The 20,920-nt window shown below is 38.3% G+C and overlaps 1 protein-coding gene across 1 annotated transcript in view; it reads left to right on the top strand.

Annotated features, from left to right (window-relative positions):
- The window catches only part of ATP8B4 (ATPase phospholipid transporting 8B4 (putative)), a gene marked incomplete at both ends in the record, with an annotated part of 118,325 nt that extends 114,783 nt beyond the window's left edge, over positions 1-3,542 (top strand). The window contains 2 exons of the mRNA XM_080930941.1: positions 1,531-1,619; positions 3,342-3,542. Of these exons, the coding sequence (XP_080787067.1) occupies positions 1,531-1,619; positions 3,342-3,542 (290 nt within the window). The remainder of the gene's footprint in view (positions 1-1,530; positions 1,620-3,341) is intronic.
- Positions 3,543-20,920: the final 17,378 nt, after the last annotated feature.

Below are 20,920 nucleotides of genomic sequence, written 5' to 3'. Positions count from 1 at the left end.
CTATTGAGTCTGCCTTGCTGTATTAGTCTTCTGCTTCCAATGTGCCCCTCCTCATACACTGGAGAATTTCTACATAACTTTTTCTATGATTGTCCTTATTCAGCGATTTCTGTCAGGGTCCTGAATGAGGTACAGTAATGAATATGCATTGGTTTATTGGTTTATTGCCTCATGTAGTTTATAAGTAATAATTTGGAACAAGAGCTTTAGAGTTAGGTATGTTGAAATTCAAGTTTTCTCTCTGCGCTTATAGAATGAGAATTCACAGGAAAGTTAAATTTTTACCCCCTTTTAAAATTGAATATTCTCTGTAAGGAAAGTTAAATTCCTTTTTTAAAAATTGAAAAACTTTATTTTAAAAAACAAAGATAAATGTACAGATTTTAAGCAATTTTTGCATAAAAGTATATGAATACATTTTTGTCAGTACTTGATTTTTTTAAAGGTTTGACAGTATGCATTAAAATCTTACTAGTTACAATGAGTATAAAATACATGTAAAACAAGATGTAACCTGGAAATAGTCAAAGTTTTCTTGGTGTGTAAAAATTAAGCATAATGGTTTTTCATTTTTTTTTTTTTTGGCCTTTGTTTTTCTTGAACTTCATATAGTCTGCGAGTTGTTTCTGGGGTGTTCAGAGCTTTCTGGGGTTAGTATCCAATTATCAGTGACTGCATATTATGTCTGTTCTTTTGTGACTGGGTTATCTCACTCAGGATGATATTCTCTAGATGCATCCATTTCTTAAGAATTTCATAAAGTCATTGTTTTTGATAGCTGAGTAGTACTCCATTGTGTAAATGTACCACAATTTTTGTATCCATTCATCTACCGAAGGACATCTGTGTTCTTTCAAGCTTCTGGCTATTATAAATAGGGCTGCTGTGAACATTGTGGTGCATGTTTCTTTGTTGTATGTTGGAGCTTCTCTGGGGTCTATGCCCAGAAGTGGAATAACTGGGTCTTTAGGTAGTACTATGTCGAATTTTCTGAGGAATCGCCAGACTGATTTCCAGAGTGGTTGTACCAGTTTACAACCCCACCAACTGTGGAGAAGTGTTCCTCTTTCTCCGAATCCTTGACAGCATCTGCTGTCATTTGAATTTTTGATCTTAGCCATTCTGGTTGGTGTGAGGTGGAATCTCAGGGTTGTTTTGATTTGCAGGAAAGTTAAATTATTTAGGCCTGTTTTGTTATTTGTGAGCTGAAGATAATGGTATCTAATGTATTGTCTAATCAGCATTAGCCGACTCTGTCTTTTCCATGGATGAGTCCCCTGCCAGGTGTTTGTTATGGGTTCCTTTTCACTGGAATACATTTTCTACTCTCTAACTCTAAAGTACTTCCTGCCTTGTGTGGTGAGGTGTGTTTCTGGAAGGCAGCAAATAGATCTTCCCTGCTTTCTGAGCAATATACTAGTCTGCGCTTTTGATCGGGGGAATTTATAATATTAAGAGTTATTATTGGGAGGTACTTATTGATTTTCACCATTAGATTGATTTTGTTTCAGAAATGTTACTCTTTTCCAGGTCCAGACACTAAACTAATGCAGAACAGTGGTAAGACAAAGTTTAAAAGGACAAGCATTGACAGACTGATGAATACCCTAGTCCTGTGGGTAAGTTTCTGGCTGGGTGATGAGCACTCTTGTGTGGATGAGTCATTAGGAGGTTGCCAAGTACTCTAGTGCTATGGGTGAGACCCTGACAGGTTGAGTAGTACTCTAGTTCTCTTGGTAAGAATAGTATATTTGTCTGCCCGTCTAATCTGTGTATCTATGTATCTGTCTGTCTGTCACCTATCATCTATCATCTGTCAATCACAGCATAAGGTCACTGGCAGCACCCTTGTTTTTTGTGGTAGTAAATAAGATGATCCTCTCAGGATTTTTAAGTAGGGCATTTAATGCCAAACATTATTAATTTTAGTGCTTTAAAGTAATTCCATTCATTTAATTTGTAGCACCAACCTTTAGAGGAAAATGACATATGTATGATACAGATACAAATTGGTAACGTATGGAGAATACATAGTTCAGTTTTTCTCTTATACCTAGTTTTTCTAATAAACCTTCAGTAAGGTTTTTGACTTTGTCTTTATATGCTCCTGTTTTATTCATGAGAATGAAGAAGAAAATAGTTCTTGATATCAGGAACAGTCTTGCTTGGAGAAAAGGAAACAGGACACTTTCTTACTTTGTAGAGCCGATTCTGCTTCCATAGTGGCTAGTGCGAGCTCCTGATACAGAAGCAAAACAAGTCACCACAAATTTGTTCTCAAGACACAGCCTTTGTGTCCTTCATCTGCAAGGCTGTGGGTTTGGACTTGGCACTGATGACTTCACTGGTACTCTGTTATACTTCCAAAATGTTTGCTTTTCTAATTCTGGTAGTGATGGTGACATTAAAATCTGGTATATATTTCCACCTTACCTCCCACTTATTTCAAAAAACAATGTATCTACATCAGGAGGTGTTTTGGCTCATCCCCCTTTTCCTCCAATGTCCTCATGTAAGGATCTGCAGCTAAGAATTCTGGCAGGCATGAGATGGTGAAAGGAAGCATCAGTCATTGTATTAGTAGTGGCTTATCTGTATCTTATCAAATACCCAGCAAAAACAACTTAAAGGAAGAATTTGGTTTGCCCTACAGTTCTGGGTATGTGGTCAGTCCTGGAGGTAAGGGTGTGGCTGAAGGAGCAGGAGGAAACTGATCACATTGCACCTACATGCTGTTCAGGTGACTTTCTCCTTTAACTTCTCTGGGAGGTGGGTCTTCCCACTTCAATTAATCCAGTCTAGATAATCCTTTGCAGACTTGCCCAGAGCCTTGTTTCCATGGTGATTCTAAAGTCCATCAAACTGTCAACTGGGGTAAACCATTACAGTACATTGTAGCTGGACTACAGAGGTAAACTAGGCTTTCCAGGGCACCATGGTCTCACAGTCTCCTGATTTTAAGCGTTGAAGTATGTGATTTGTCACAGTGTTAGGGTGTGATGACTGGGTGATGGGGTCAACCTATAGCATGGTCTTTTCTGTGCTTCTCCTTTTGTTTTGTTTTTTTTTTTAATCTGTGGATAACAGTTGCATCTGCCTCAGAGAGAGTTAGTGGGAGAAGTTAGTGAGATGTGTATGTCAGATATCCAGCCATACCTTGGCCATAAAGTGCTAACTTTTATTCATATACCTGGCTGTAAGTGAGGAAGGGAACATATAACTTGATTTTCAAGTGACCATTTCTTATGGGAAATTAACTTGTAGTTAGATTGCATTGATTTGACTAATTTGGGATTCATATTAACCTTAACAAAATTTCTATACTTTTATTACTATTTCAGATTTTTGGGTTTCTGGTATGCTTGGGAATTATTCTTGCAATAGGAAATTCAATCTGGGAGAGTGAAGTTGGGGACCAGTTCAGAACTCCCCTCTTTTGGAGAGATGGCGAGAAGAGTTCCTTGTTCTCTGGATTCTTGACATTCTGGTCGTACGTCATCATCCTCAACACGCTTGTGCCCATTTCATTATATGTGAGGTGAGATGAGGTTTTTTTTTACTGTGACGAAGTCATTTTGTCGCTCATCCTGTTTATGATCTGCTAAACGTTAGCAATGAGGTGACTCAGCTCTTCAAATCCGTTTAACCTGTTCACTTTGTAGCACAACAAATGCATTTTATTTTCTTGGTTAATGTGGTTTCTTAGGGATGTGTTTCTTTGGAACCTATAAACCGCACTATAAACTCATGGAATCTGACCAGTGAAGTTGAGTTGATTTAAGGTAAGAAGAAAAAAATCTGGGATATTTTGAGATGTGGCTTTTCAGCTGCTGGTCTGCCTCAGGTGCCAGCCTACCCACCCACTGCCCCTGTAATGCTGGGAAAATCACCTCATCGTCCTCTTCTTAAGCTTGTTCACTTTAAAAAGTGGGCAAAGTATAAATCCTGTCTCATAGGATTATCTGAGGACTCAGTGAATCACTAAGGCTCCATGAGTACCTCTCTCCCTTATTATTGGCAGCATCATAATTAAATACAGAAAGACCCCAAGTAAGGTGATAGTCCCGGCTATTGTTAGATAACTCTGGTTCATAATTTCCATTATCCTGAGCTACACCTTCTAGATTTAGTTCCACAGAGTGATATTAAAATAGTCTGTCATTGTCTGTATCTGCTTTCAACTGTGTGTGTGTGTGTGTGTTCTTTTTCCGTCTGTGAGTGAATGTTTGCTCTTTCCATGTGTTCTCTTTCTCCAAACATATGCTTTTCTTTTCTCTCTACCCCTTCCCCTTTCTTTATACATGTGTGTGTGTGTGAAAGAGTGTGCTCCGTAAGACTTATATAAGCCTACTTGAGACATGCTCTATCCTAATTCTTCCAAGACTGAGCCAGTCCCTGAGATCCTGGAGAAAAGACTTGGCTGTTTTTTTTACTCTTGCGATCAGTGCTGAGCATATACAAAGCCACCAGCTCTGATTCTTCTGCAATTATGACTAACTTCTCTTTTCTCTTTCCAAAAACTAAGCCACAGTGAAACAAAGAAAGTTAATGAACAAAATTCACTCTTGTTTTGGATAATGGTAAGGAAACAGAAATGTCATGCTGTGGGAAATGGACTTGAAGTAGGGACATGTGGCCACAACACCACACATTGCTCTGGGCAGTCTGGAGCTGTGGGCATCCTGGGCTCTGTGTGATCTGTATTCTACTGGCTCATACTGGCTTATCTCCAATACTGAGAGTCTTTTATGCTTGAATCCTGTTATAAAGCCTGTAGTAAATGCCGTTCCTTGCCAGAAAAGCTGTGATCCACTTTGTTGCTTTCTGTTTAATGTCCTAATAACCAATGTGGCGTAGGTGTGTACCCTCTGCCCATGCACAAGGTGGCTTGTCATTTGCATATGTGCACACAGAGTTTATGTTCTTGTGAAGAACATGTCTTCTTTGTATCTTCTTTGTACTGCTCTGACTTTTCTCATTTAATGATTTGAAGGGTTTTTTTTTAATTTTAATTTTTGTTATTTTTTTTTTAAACATGACTAGGTCCTCAGGTTAGCGTTTCTTTTATTTTTAGTGTGCACTTGTTAGCAAAATCCACATTGATAATATTAGAAGCCTAGGTTTTGGTCTTGCATTGGTGATAATATCCCTGGCCTTTGAGAAAATCCTTGGCTTCTCTTTGGCTCCTGCTTGTCAAATATGTGCTGATCTATACAATAAGATGAGGACATTAAAAATTATTGGTTTCTGAATTCTTTTATATCCAAACAATAGCACCCACCTTTCGATCTATGTGTACATAATCACTTATATTTGGTATTGGGTACAGTGGTTCATGGCTTAAAACTAGTGTCTTCTGCATTGTTTTTTATGATTTCAAAGCTGCTCTCTGCTGTTCTATGATCTGACATGAATATTAGGCCTTGCCACATTCCATGGATGGCTCTGTTTCCCTTTTTAATGTTTTGCATGAAGCATTAAACATACTTTACCTCATTTATGTATCCCCCAGATCTCCTGAAGTAACTCTTGCTGAAATGAGTTGATTTGTTCAGGACTATATAGCTCTAATAATGAATATCTAAGTCCGCACTGTCTGACATTTGCACCATGTTTCCTCTCTGGCTCTAGACTGTGTGGGATTTGGGAGCAGGGAGGGTAAAGAGCTAAGATTTTCCTCTCGCTAAATAACTGATTCTGATCTCAACTTGAGGGGAAAAGCATTTCAAAAAATTTCAAGCTGCTTGGTCTTAAATCCTCAAACACTATGATATAGAAACAGGAACAGGCGTGTCTATGATGTGGGCTTAAGGCCTTCCACAAAAGCCCCTATTAGGCTTTTGGATAAGATACAGCACAGAAACTAATGCCATATGGTGAGAGTTCGAGATTCGCTTTGAACAGTTAACAATTCCAGGTGAGCAGAGACACTTATTTTTATATTTCCATACTGTCAGTGTATTTATGCATTAAGAAAGACTCAGCCACAGGGTGTGTGTGTGTGTGTGTGTGTGTGAGAGAGAGAGAGAGAGAGAGAGAGAGAGAGAGAGGGCTGTATGTATTACTGCCACTCCCCTAAACCCTCTCTTCCCAAGCAAAAAGGAAAGATATATCTTCTTTATAGGCCATTTTAAGACTCAGGAATTTAAATGCATTTTGTAGATTTCCACTGTCTTGTACTGCAGCATGGGAGAATAAAAAAAAAAAAAAACTGCAACAAATTTACAAGGAGTGACCAGGTTTGCAGACTATTCAAAGTTTTGAGTGATTTTTGCAGAAGTGACCCTCCTTTTAGGGGCAATATGTCTTCCAGGATCCTTAGAAGATGCTCAGGAGTGCTGGTCATACTGAATATTACATACCCACCTCTCACATTTTACGCATACACACCTATTATAAAGTTGTCTTACAAATCAGGCACAGTAGTAGATTAACATAAAGTGAACAAACATAAAAATTATAATCGAATAGTACAGTCAACGTTATATTAACAGGGCTTTCCTGTTTCAAAGTATCACATTGTTCTACGTATATCCCAAATTCCCAATTAGATGGATGATGGTGCAATGTCAGAAGGATAGGACAAAGTGTGGTGATAATGTTATTTGGTCAGAGACACTGCAGCACCACACTAATAGATCTAAGTAGATCTAGTAGCTAAGACGGCTGCTATGTGCTGAGTGGATGGTGAACACTGAGGGATGTACCAGCCTCCGGTCTATCACATCTCAAGTGTGCCAGATCCAAGCAGAGCAGGATGGGGTGACATTTCATCCTATCACATCTCAGGTGTGCCAGATCCAGGCAGAGCAGGATGGGGTGACATTTCATCCTTTTGGAGCATTAGACAACTTAAAGCATAAATTGTTTAATTTTGGAATTTTCCATCCAATATTTTTGGATACAGTTAATTGTGGGCAACTGGACCTACAGGAAGTGAACCTCCAGTGAGGGGAGACTATCCCATAATACCATCGAGAAGGCCAGGTGTGCACTGCCTGTAACAGATGCAAGGATTCGGGTCATAACTTGGGGCTAATTTGTGTGTTATGACTTGGGTTAGTCGCTTAATGTCACAAGTCATAGTTTCCTAATTGGTGAAGTTAGAGATGAGAGGACCAGAACGTAGTCATTTGACACCATTTGCCTGTTTAGGACAGGTTCGATGATAGACAGGGACTGTTCTGAGTCCTAACGTTTTCCCAGACTGGCTAGGCAGGAAGGCAGAGAGAAAAAGTAAAGTGCACATTAAAATACATAAATACATGCAGAATTAAGATCTGTTTATTCTTCTAGCATATGGTTTTATATAGTCACTGTGTGATTTTAGTTTAGGGGAAACTCAGAGATGGCCTGGCCTCATGTCACTCTGAGAGGGAAGAATTTTACAGATGCACAGCATTCAGAATCTGCACACACACCCATCCTTCTTCCTGTGAAGATAAGAAAACCCACTGAGTTCAGAAATAAACTGCAGGTCTCTGCTATTGTTGCTGTACTTCCATGTTCTTTCCAATGCTCTTCTTAGTGTACAAAGACATGAACTGAAATTCAAGGAGCAAAGGCAGGACTAATTCAAACTAAAACAAACTTGTCCAGAGAACATGCATACAAATGATTATAAACCTATGTATCTAAAATGATACACACCCCGATAGAATACAACTAAGTATCTGATAATGTGCACCTCCCCCCTCTTTCTCTTACACACACACACACACACACACACACACACACACACATGACTTTAAAGCTTTCTTTTAGAACAGCAATAATTTAAAAACTTATCCTATCAATAAAAATACATAATGTCCTGGAACAAATCTGTCCAGGTATAGCATGGAACTATATAAAAAGAAAGTGAAGTTGAATATATTATAATACAAGTACCGTCAAAAATGGGATTCCTGGGAAAGAACATATCCTTATCATTGAAGCTGACTTAATTTTATGAAATATAGTTTTTTTTGCAAGCAGTTAACAATAGAATAGAAACCTAAGAAAATTCCTTAATAAAATTTCTATGAAAACTGATACCTCACATTGTAATAATCTTTTGGGCACCCCACTAGGCATTGTAGATGACAGACATTTGGACCAAGACCCTTGGCTACAGACCTCCCCTTTCTGGAATTTGAATATATAAGCCATTACTGTACAAAGACTGTACTCTTTTCCTGGTCGATGGACGGTGGGAAACTCTGTTTTTAGCCAAGATTGGTCACGGTTTGCTTACTGCTTAGTAGAGACTTACTGCTGACTTCTTTTGAAAGTAAAACCACATCAATGTCTTTAGGACACATTTCTTCCAAGTAGATACATGCCAAATATCTTCAGTAAGGAATCATTTGCTCTGAGATGCAGATGGAGTTTCAAACGAATATGCCACACAAAACACCCCATTGGTCTTGTTTAATATAGAGGACCACAGGCCCTTGCCAGAGCTTTCCTGATGAGCTAGCCATATCTCTCTATAATGCTATAAGAGAATAGCTTGGGCAACTAAGGTTTATGAGCAGATTTTCAGCAGAGGCATTTCTGAAGATCACTATGACCTAGGGACAAAGCATATATATATGTTTTTTGTTTTTGAAACTCTTGAGGATTTTGGCAAAGCTTTGTATGTTCATATATTGATAGATTCTCTCTCTCTCTCTCCTCTCTCTCTCTCTCTTTCTCTCTCTCTCTCCTTCCTTTATTTCTCATGTTAATGGACCACAGTGTGGAAGTACTCCGTCTGGGACACAGTTATTTTATAAATTGGGACCGGAAGATGTATTTTGCTGAGAAAGCAATGCCGGCTGAAGCCCGGACGACCACACTCAATGAAGAGCTGGGCCAGATTGAATATATTTTCTCTGACAAAACAGGAACTCTCACTCAAAACATCATGACTTTTAAAAAATGTTCCATTAATGGAAGAGTCTACGGTAAGGGAATAGTTTCTCTTAATGATACCAAATAAATAAATAAGCAACATTATTAAAAATATAATATCCCCTTACAAACCACCATTTATTTTTGTTAAGCATTGCTATGGTACTCGACAGATAATGGACACCCATAAATTAGTTATTGCACACATTTGAAACAATCTGATGAAACTTAGGGTCTGTTTCCATCCATGGGTAGAGACGGTTCCCTTTGATACACTGTTCTGTGGATTTGCTCTGTAACTCTGCCAGAGGCCAAATTCTCTGGATGAGTCCTAGGCATCATGATTTATCTTGTTAAGCCAATGTCTTAAGCTTCCTCCTCTGTTCCCTGTGGGATCAATGTCAATATATGTGTTTCTGAGGATTTAGTGTTTCCTGAAATGCCCATTTCCTTGGGCACCCTCACTGCCATGTTTCCTGTTGGATTCTTCTGTATGGATAAATAATTTGTATTTGGGGATCCAAGTGTCCTTTTTGTTCCTGGTCTCAAGCTGGCATTGGCTAGCTAGCAGACAATTTCTTCTGTAGAGAACAGGGAGGCCTGGTGGAAGCTTCGTGATGTTCCTCTGGATCTCCTACTTTAACTCATGGAGGTCATTCATTTGTCAAGGAGTTCCAAGAGAAGGTAACTTTTTGTTGTCTCCTAATGGGAAGGAAACATCACACCTTGTCAAATAATTCAAAGTGGAATTTGACTCTTGAAGAAAAACAAGGGTTTGAAAAAGTCAATGTGCTGTGCTGTCCTGTCTTGTGACCTCACGCTCCTTGAACCCTATCGCTATCACCCATGCAGTAATGGTGTCCTCAGCTCTCCTGCACCCCTAGTTCCCTCTCCTGCCTTCTTTGGCAGTGGACATGATGACTTCCAGCCTAAACTTTCTTGCATGTCTTACACCTCCATTTAATGTTTTCTCTGTTTCTCTCTAGCCCTGCAATGGTGGTCTCTTTGGGGAGGAGCTTTTTAATACAAAGACACAGTTCTTTCTCGTATTTCCATCATTTAATTAGAATGAATGCATATGTGGCCATGATAGGACCATGACCATGTGACTCAGATTTATGGAACATGTGGGAAAGTTTGAAGGGAGGAAAGGGGAGGGGAGATGATGTAATTATATTAATCTATCCAGAGTATAAAAGACCAAAAACCCAAAAACTCAAGCAAAACAAAACACCAAGTTTATTCTCTAAAATCATGTCTAAAACTAGCTTCGGTTTTATTTACTATTATGCATTTATGTTTATTTTAGCAGGTGAAGTGCTAGATGACCTGGGCCAGAAAAAAGAAATAACTAAGGTACAGAAGAGATACATTCATATTTTTTCCTTTAGTTTTAAACTGTATATGCTTTTAAGGTATGACACATTCTTAAAGGCTTGATCTATACTATTCACCATGAGACATGTTTTTAAAAAAAACAAGAAACAGATTTACATGGTTAATTTAAAATTTCCTCTAATCAAAGTCTCTTGGCCACATAGTTTCCAAATTTTTAGAGCCATTTCTGCACATACAAGCACATGTGTTTCACTGTTCAGAAACATGTTGTGGGAGAGTATAAACACTCCTATTCAGTCTCCTCAGCCCTAGAATTCTTTTGAGATCGATTTTAAGTGCTTATTATTTTAAATTGTGAAATGATATTCTACTACATTTTCGTTCTACACTATAGGTAATGAAACACTAATGGGGATTTAGAATGTGTCTAATAGTTTGATAGTAGTGAAAACTCAGAGAAAAACTGGTAAATCTGTTATTTCATAATGTTGGAGTGTCCTGTGGAATGTTTTCCAAGAAATACAATCACTACATAAAAATGTGTGAGCATCTACAAGGTGATACATATTGCAAATTGTCCTCCAACATTTATGACAGTTTACCCTGCACATCTTTAGATAGAAACATTTGCTTCTTCTTTTTCTAATTTGTATACTTTGCCTACTTTCCTTATTTAATTGTTCTGGACAGGATTTCTAGGATTGTGTTAAGTAGAAGTGACAAGAATGGGTGTCCTTACCCCTCTCTTGAGTTTGGAGAAAAAAATAATATTGTATTTTTAAAAATGTGGTGTTAACTGTGGGCTTTTCAAGGATGGCTTTTGCTATTCCAGGCAGCCTGGTTGATCTCTACCTCTTCCAGGAGGTGTTTCTGATCTAAGAGTGTCCTTCAGGTCTTACAAATGTCCTTACTGCTTATATATCCGTGGAGGAAGGGGGTTTGTTGAATCTAGCTGGCTTCAGGGACTTCCTGAAGCTATTGTGAGTTGATTACTCACTGAGTTTAAAGATCTTCCCTGCAGGATAAAATGTCTCAGCCACACCTCTACCTTTTAACATCCTGTGTCTAAATAAACTTCCCTCAAAGATGAAAGGCCTTACTCTTCTGCTGTACAAGAACATGTGAATGTCTACTAGAAAATTTTTAGTTTTGAAACAATCGGGATGAGTCAGTGGTTACAGATTTTTTTTTTTTTAATTAAGACAGATAATTGTGACCCATAAAATGTACAAAGGTTAAAACATGGAAAAGACACCTGATTATTTTTGGAAAAAGTTTGTTTTGGTGGTGTTGTTCTCTTCCAGAAAAAGGAGGCTGTGGACTTCTCAGGCAAATCGAAATCAGAAAGAACACTTCATTTCTTTGACCACAGTCTCATGGAATCCATTGAGCTGGGAGACCCCAAAGTCCATGAATTCCTTCGCTTACTGGCTCTCTGCCATACTGTAATGTCAGAGGAGAACAGTGCAGGTACGTGCTTGAATAATGAGTCTTTTAAAAACTGTAACAAAGATAAACATTGATATGCAATTTGAAGGATTTCTGAATTAATGCTAGAATATTCCAAGCAAGGTTTTCTTGTCTCCAGCTTTTTATTTGGTTTTATTCTGAATGCTTATGAGAAACAAGGAAATTTAAAACTTTTTTATCCATTTTATTTGTGTGTATGAATATCTTAGCTGCATGTATGTTTGTGTACCATTTGTATCTAGTGCCTATGGGTGAGGATCTCCAATAACCTGGAACTGGAGTTACAGACATTTGTGAGCTGCAGTGTGGGTGCTGGGAATTGAACCTGGGTCCTCTAAAGGAGCAGCCAGCATTCTTCATTGCCAAGTCATCAATCACTCGAGTCTCCTTACAGTACACTAAAGAAAAAGAAATATGTCTTTCAGCTGGAATGAAATGCTTCTCATGATTGAGCATCACACTTGAAATTCTAGTGCCCAGAACATATAGGGAGATGTAGTTCATATAGTGCATGTTCATGGGTGGAGCTGACCATAGAGTGGAGATAAATCTACATAAACCACCGTGGTTATTATGCTGATCAAGGCCTTTTACATGCTACATGGTTATTTGGAGCTCAGGGTTAATAAAATACAACAAACCCAGATGGTTCACTTTACCTTTGACCCCGAGAGGCCATGGATGACAGGGAGCCAGGACTTTGGCGTCTCCCCGATCAATGGATTCCTTCAGATTCTAACAGTTTCACCTGTGAGTTTTGTTTCTTTTTGCTACCAAATACTAAGTTAAAATTACTACCCAAGGAAGTAATAAGTGATGGATTAACCCATTCTTTATATTTTAATTGCTTTCAAGGTTCACATAATTATATTTATGGCTTTAATTGATCTTTATAATATTAACACCACAAGAAATCGTTATATTTCCTTCTGGGAATTGCCTCAAGGAAGTTTCTTTCATTTCTGCCTTTTGAGTTTATTTCATTTCCCAAACCCTATTTCATTTTAATAACACTCTCTGTTTTCCATTAATGTTATGATATTCTTTAGATCTCTTTGAGGATATTAATTATACTTAATTTGAAATTTGCTTTTGTTTCATCCAGTAAGCTGTATTTTATTGAATGTGTTCTCTCTTTTTCTCTCTCCTCTGTCTCTGTGTCTCTGTCACTATGTCTCTGTCTTTCTCTGTCTCTCTGCCCCCTCCCTGTGTGTGTGTGTGTGTGTGTGTGTGTGTGTGTGTGTGTGTGTATGTGTGTCTTTCCCTCCATATAACCCTCCCACTCTCTCTCCTTTCCCTATCTCCCCTCTCCTGCACTAACTTTTATGTTGTTCTTAAATGTTTGGTGACTTTTGGTTTTCTGTTCCTCTTTGTGTGAGACGCTTGGCAAATATCATCTATTACCATAGTCTGTTGCTCAAGATCATGTGGATAAGGCAGATCATGAAACTGGTTTTCTGGTTGTGGGTCCTCTGGTCTGGGAGTCATGTCACCAAGATTACCATCTTGCTTTTCCAGAGTCAACACTAGGAGTGTGCCAGGGCTCTAATTAGAGACAGAATTGCACACAAGTTTCCTGTCTTGTTTCCCCTCCTATTCTGTGGAAGTCTAACACTACCACACTCATTCACTTGTGGTCTCTGCTCCCAGACTCAGATCTTGACCCTTTCCTGAGGTGGCCTGAACACCATGTAGAAAAGTATTTTTAAGGATGCATCTGGGGAAGAAGTATTGCTTCAGCATCTTATTCAGAGCAAGCTGGATGGAGAAGAAGCACAGTGGGACAGGAGTGCCAGGTGGAATTTTTCAATTAGGCTCTTCATGAGGCCCCCCAATATTCTTTTCTCATTACGTGATTGAGTTTGGAGACTCTTTGGTGCTTTTCTCTGCCTCTGCCCTCATGTTCTTCTGCAGATGTTTTGAATGATATTTTTTTCTTTATCTTTGTTTCTATATTGATCAAACTTTTAGGTTGTTCTCAGATTTATAGATTCATTCTTCAATTCTAGCCTGTTTGAACTTTACATTGTGCTGTGATTCAGTGCATCAAAGTATGTGTGTGTGCATCACAAACACACATATACACATTGTAGCTTGGTGAGATGTGACAGTTAACAAATATCCTTAGAAACACTGCTTGGCTTAAGGCATAAATCTCTTCCATCAGTGCAGAGGTTACTCCTGCCATTTTTATTCAGTTTCTGTAAACTCTAGCCTAACCAACCACTGCTAAGGCATCCATCGCTAAAGATGAGTTTGTTCAGTACATACTCTGTTATGTTCTGGTAGCATGGTGGTGTCTCAGTTGCTAGTTTCCTGTTCTGTTTTATTAAGTACCATTCCTCTGTATGAACATACCACACCCATTTCCAGTTCTCTGTTAATAGCATTAGGTTGCTCTAGCTCTCAGTTGTCACAAACACTTTTTATGTCTTTTCAAAATTAGTTGTTTAAAAACATTAGGAGGAGAATGACTAAACCTTTAAGAGTGGAACTCGCCAGCTCATCATAGAAGGAAGGATATGTTTAAACCTCTAAGAAACCATTCAACTGCTTTCAAAAAACATTCAGGTTATCTTTTTATATCCCTACTGTGTGTGAATGAGAGTTCAGCCACCTGCACTCCCACCCAACATTTCCTGCAGCTGCTCTTACATTTCAGCCATTCTTTTGGCTGCTAATGCCTCTGCCACTCTAAAGGATTTCTGGACAGAAAGGAGATAGGTATGTGAATGGTTTCAAACATTTCTGACCCTTGTCTCAAGACACTAAGTTCCATTGTCCGGTTTCACCTTGAGGACATGTGAACTTGCATTTCAAAGATGTGGTTGTGGGATATGCTGCCCTGGCTCAAGAGAATTCCTACATGCTAAAGAACATCCCAAACTAAACTTTTCTGCCTGAATGTCACACATAGAGAAGATGAGAATACAAATCTGACACTACAATTTTTAATACTTAAAATTCAGCTCGTGGTTGAGGATGTTGCTACAAGCCTGTGGCATTTGGCTCATGGGGAGGTTACTTGGTGACACTGTGGTTTTGGTCTGTGCCAGACTAAAGTTTCAGAACAAGAGAGAGGGAAGTCCAAGCACTTTAAGAAGGTTTTTTTTTTCTTTACTTTTTTAGTAAATGCAATAAAATATGTTTTTAAAATTTAGAACTCTTTTATTTTCTTATTGTATCAATTTTGAATTTTTTTGAAGCTTGATAATAGCTTGGTATATGTTTAATTTTCATAAACAATAAATGTTAGAAATGAGTGTATATTCTATAATTTAGGGGCACTTGATTCTAAACATAAACATTCAACAATTACATTCAATGTTTTTTAAAGTATAGTACTCAAACATCTGTTTTTTGTCCTGTTTATTTATTTGTTTATTTAGTGACAGGTTGCCCAAGCCATCTTTGGGCCTCAGCCTTCTAAGTGCTTTTTTTAAATGGATTATTTTGACAACTTGATTTCTCAGCTAATCGATATATACCAAGAGCCCCTAATGGAACAGCAAACTTGTATGTTGATATTTGCAGTTCCGCCAAAGCTTGCTTTATAAGGCTATGTTTGATCACAGTTGAGACTTCTGTCCTCATTAAACCACCACCTGTATCAGTGTCCCTTGACCTCACTTATTCCAGTAGCCATTTTTGTCTCAGAGTTCACTGTGATAGTTCCTACTTCCTAGGTGTTTGTGCACTTAGCTTTTGTTAGCTTTCATTTCTTTGCTTACATTTTGAACACATCTCTTGTAAATGATATATTTTAACATTAAAAAAAATCAGCATAGACAAAGCTAAGGCCCAAGAACATTTGATCCTTTTTTTTTTTTTTGTCATCACTACCCTTAGTTTTACATACTCAAAGCTCAGCTGTGGATGACATTTGGAGTCCTTTTCAACCATCCTATTTTGTCTTAGACTCTTCTTTCTTTTTGGTCTCTTCATAGGTTGAGTCCTTTCCATTCCTGCTACTTTGAAAACAATGAACCTTTATTATTTTAGCAGTTAACATTGAGATTTTAACATAACAAACTCTCCAAAGCCTACGGCTTCTTTGTGTAGAACAAAGCTCCTTTAATAGTTATCAGTGCTGTTCTGGCACATGCAACGTTCCCAGCATGCTTTTCTTTCTTTTAAAACCTCACAGGCACGATGTATGTTTATAACTGTGGTCAGTGCCTTCGTGATTCCCGCATAAGTATCTGCTTTATGTTCTTTAACGTTTCTTCTTTTTATCTGTAAATGATGTCTGTCAGTCAGTCTGTCTGTCTGTCTATCACCTATCTGTAAATTTCTACATACTAGTGGTAAGTTCATAGCTTACCTAATTGCTGGTAAAACCATGAGAGATTCTGAAGTAACTATGTTATCATTGTTCCTTTTCTTTTTTCATTTTTGAGACAGTCTTGCTACACACCACTGACTAAGGTGGTGTTCACTATATAGCTTACTTAGGCTGACCTCAAATTCACAGAAATCTTCCTGCCTTTGCCTCTTACCTGATTCACTCTTCCACTTGCTGATAAATGTATACTTGAGAATATATGCAGGGAAGGAAGGCTTGCCTTTTCATAAGGAATCCATAGTATACCCACCATCTACCCAATAATAGAAAAACCAATTGCATAACAATTTATCTTTGAACACTATAAATAGTAAATATTAATCTATCAATGCCTGCCTCTTCTGAGCATTTTTCAAACACTAAATAATTTTATGTAAGTATGATTACTTTTATCTTTAAGGCATTTAAAAAATTCTTTCTTTATGTTTTATTCTTTCTCTCTCCTCTTAGCTCCACCACAGCACATACACTATTAAGCAACAAGTCTTTAGCATCTTCCATTTGATCCTTTATATTTTGGTGGAATTTTATATATTCAGTCTCATCAAAAGGTCATTAGTGACTTAGCAAAGGAAAGGTCAGACTATGTGTTTCCCCACCCCTGGTTGTTTGAGCTTTCTAATGATCACATCTTTCAGCCATAGATCCCATCGATATAAAAATGAAACATTTTTAAGAATTTAAGTAATCATTACTTCTAAAGGCTTACCCTGAGCATCATATGGGAATCATATGAGGAACCTATTACGATGTTTAAATTAGAACCTCTAGTCATTGAAAGTGAAGAACTGTGGTCTATGAGCCAAAAAACTTTTATCACAGTGGAGAGACAGACTCACAGTTGGACAGTAAGTCCAATAGGAAAGTGTTTAGAGTTGATGCTGGAGTTAGTTATTAAAGAATACAGCACTGAAAGTTTGAACATGAATTATTACCTTTAGCACAGACTGTGTTTGTCTCTTTCCCTTTTAGGACAACTGGTTTACCAAGTTCAATCACCCGATGAAGAAGCTCTAGTTACGGCTGCTAGAAATTTTGGGTTCATTTTTAAGTCTCGAACCCCGGAAACAATTACAATAGAGGAACTGGGAACACTGGTTACTTATCAGTTACTTGCCTTTTTGGATTTCAACAACATCCGGAAAAGGATGTCTGTCATAGGTATGTTCGCTAGCTGCATTTATTATTGCTCTATTGATGCTTCTGTGGTTATTCTGTGGCTTTTCATGGATAATTTGAATCTGGGTTATGTACTACATTTTTGTAACTTTATGAACCTTTGTGGTCCTCAACTTAGCATTAAAAATATAGTGATCGGTAAATAAAATTCAACAAGAGCTTATTACATGCCCAATATTATTCTCTTTTTTATTAGATACTCTCTGTATTTAAATTTCAAATGTTATCCCTGCTCCCATGCCCCTCCCTGTCCACTTGTCTCCACGAAGGTTCACCCTCTCCCAATCACCCTCTCTACCTCAGTGCCTTGGCATTCCTTTACATGGGGAAAATGTGCCCTCACTGGACCAAAGGTCTCTTCTCAAATTGATGTCAGACACTGCTGTTTCTGCTACATATGTAACTTGAGTGATGTGTCTCTCCATGTATGCTCAATGGTTGGTGTTTTAGTTCTTGGGAGTTGTGGAGGGTTTGGTTGGTTGATAATGTTGTTCTTCCCATGAGGTTGTGACTCCTTTCAGCTCCTTCAGTCCTTTCTTTAGCACCTTCATTGGGGTCGCTGTGTTCAGTCGGATAGTTAGCTGCAAGCATGCTCAGCTGTATCAGAATGACTCTGGCAGAGTCCCTAAGGAGGCATCTATATCTGGTTCCTGCCAATAAGTACTTCTTGGCATCAGCAATAGTGCTTGGGTTTGGTGGATGCATATGGGGTTGTCCCAAGGTGAGGCAGCCTCTAAATGATTTTTTTTCTTCAATACCTGATCCTCTATTTGACCTTGTATTTTCTCCCATAAGTGTTTTGTTCTCCCTTCGAAGAAGGACTGAGACATCCACACTTTGGCCTTTCTTATTTTTGAGCTTCATAAGGTCTGTGAATTGCCTCTTGGGTGTTCAGGGCTTTCTGGGGCTAGTATCCACTTATCAGTGATTAAATACCATGTGTGTTCTTTTGTGACAGGGTTACTTCACTTAGGAGGATAGTTTCTAGTTCCATCCATTTGCCTAGGAATTTCATAAAGTAATTGTTTTTAATGCTGAGTAGTACTCCATTGTGTAAATGCACTACAATTTTTGTATCCATTTTACTGTTGAAGGACATCTGGGTTCTTTCCAGCTTCTGGCTATTATAAGGTTGCTATGAACATGGTGGAGCGGTTTTTGGGTATATGCCCAGGAGTGGAATGGCTGGTCTTCAGGTAATACTATGTTCAATTTTCTGAGGAACCTACAGACTGATTGCCAGAGTGGTTGTACCATCTAGCAATTCCACCAACAATAGAGGAGTGTTCCTCTTTCTCCACGTCCTCTCCAGCATCTGCTGTCATCTGAGTTTATGATATTAGCCATTCTGAGTGGTGTGAGGTGGAATCTCAGGGTTGTTTTAATTTGCATTTTCCTGATGACTAGGGATGTTAAGCATTTCTTTAGTTGCTTCTTGGCCATTCAATATTCCTCAGTTGAGAATTTTTTGTTTAGTTCTGTACCCAATTTTAAAAGGATTGTTTGATTCTCTGGAGTCTAATTTTTTGAGTTCTTTGTATATATTGGACATTAGCCTTCTATCAGATGTAGGATTAGTAAAGATCCTTTCACAGTATGTTGGCTGCTGTTTTGTCTTGACAGTGTTCTAAGCCTTACAGAAACATTGCAATTTCATGAGGTCCCATTGGTTGATTCTTGATCTTAGAGCATAAGCCATTGGTGTTCTCTTCAGGAAATCTTCCCCTGTGCCTATGTGTTCTAAGTTCTTTCCCACTTTCTCTTATAGTTTCAGTGTACCTGCTTTTATGTGGAGTTTTTTGATACACTTGCACTTGAGCTTTGTATAAGGAGATAAGAATGGATCAATTTGCATACTTCTCCATGCTGACTACCAGTTGAGCCAACACCATTTGTCGAAGAGTCTGTCTTTTTTCCATTGAATGTTTTTAGTTCCTTTGTCAAAGATCAAGTGACCATAGGTGTGTAGGTTCATTTCTGGGTCTTCAATTCTGTTCCATTGATCTACTTGCCTATCTTTGTACCAATACCAGTAGGTTTTTATTATGATTGATCTGTAATATAGCTTGAAGTCAGGGATGGTGATTCTCCCAAAAGTTCTTTTATTGTTGAGAATAGTTTTCGCTATTCTAGATTTTTTTTTGTTATTCCAAATAAATTTGAAAATTGCTCATTCTAAGTCTATGAAGAATTGAGTTGGAATTTTGATGGGGATTGCATTGAATCTCTGGGTTCCTTTTGGCAAGATATACCTTGGTATGACCCTAAGCAAGTAAAATATCTATATGACAAGAACTTCAAATATCTGAAGAAATAGAAGACTATCTCAGAAGATGGAAAGATCTCCCATGCTCATGAATTGGGAAAAATCAACATTATAAAAATGGTTATTCTGCCAATATTATTCTTAATTCTCTGTCTGAAATAACTGGAACATATGCTATTTTTTATGTTCATTTTATAGATAATCAAATTGGTTATAGAGAAGTGCATTGACTTACCTGAGTCTGAAATTGGTGACACAATGGAAAGTCAAACCCACAAGTCTGACTGTAGAACTATTTAATTCTGGCTCAGGAGAGTTTCCGAACTGCATGGCTTTTGCTGGTTGTTGTGGACATCACTGGTGGTTCTCATGTCATTCATTGTCTCTGTTCAGCATCATTGGCCGTTCTCATGTCATTCATTATTTCTGCTTATCCCCATTGCTGGAGATGATGGCTTACTTAGTACCACATCACATTCATACTTTCATAACTCAATGTTAGCCCTTACCACCATTTCATTGTCCTCAGATGAGTCACACATACCCCTTTACATCTCTTAGCAGAAGTTTTTAAATCATTTTTTCTTAGTTCTTGGGAGGATTTTACATAACCTGTTCAGATCTTATTTACTTCCTCCCCAATCTCTTCTCAGATCAACCTTCTCCTTCCCTACTCGCCCAACTCTGCAGCCTGGTTTTTTTTTCTTAACCTATCAAGTACAGTTTGTGATAATCATATGTCCGTGGATGTTTGGTCTTCCATTGGAGTGTGGTAAACTTTCCAGGGGCTACTTAAAGAAAAAAAATTATTCTTTCTCTCCCAGAAGCTATCTGTTTCAAATAATTCCTTAGCTAGTGACTTCATGTCTGCCTTCTCCCTACTCCATGCTGGAATTTGGTCTGCCTTGAGCGTGCACAGGTCTTCTGCATGCTGTCTCAACTGCTGTGAGTTCATAGGTGCAGCTGCCCTGCTGTGTTCAGAAGATGTAGTTTTTCTGAGGTCATTCACTGTCTTTGGCTCTAAGACTCTTTCTGATCCCTCTTCTGTAGTGATCTATGAGCTTTGGGATGAGGGGTGTGATATAGATGTTACATTTAGGGTTGAACATTCCACAGTCTCTCATTCTCTGCATCTTGACCAGTTGTGGGTCTCTATGCTAATCACCATCTATTGGAAATAGAAGCATCTCTGGTGAGGGTTCTGGCAACAGTCTATCACCCTGATTTAGGACACAAGGAACGAAACTAAAAGATTTTAAGTCATTTGTCAGAGCATATCAAATAGCACACAAGTTTTACACAGCTAGTCAGATGGAAAGAAAATAATTAAATCTGGGATTGTCTTCTTTAAAGTTAACCTTAGAGATAGCTCAGTGGCTTTTCTAGGATATGCAAAGCTCTCGGTTCAACCTCCCAGCAGTGAAAAATTGAAACAACTACTCCTC

The sequence above is a fragment of the Micromys minutus genome (assembly GCF_963924665.1).
Source record: "Micromys minutus genome assembly, chromosome: 17".
Lineage (NCBI taxonomy): Eukaryota > Metazoa > Chordata > Mammalia > Rodentia > Muridae > Micromys > Micromys minutus.
The sequence above is the reverse complement of the archived record's forward strand: the minus strand, read 5'-3'. Positions and strand labels throughout refer to the sequence as shown.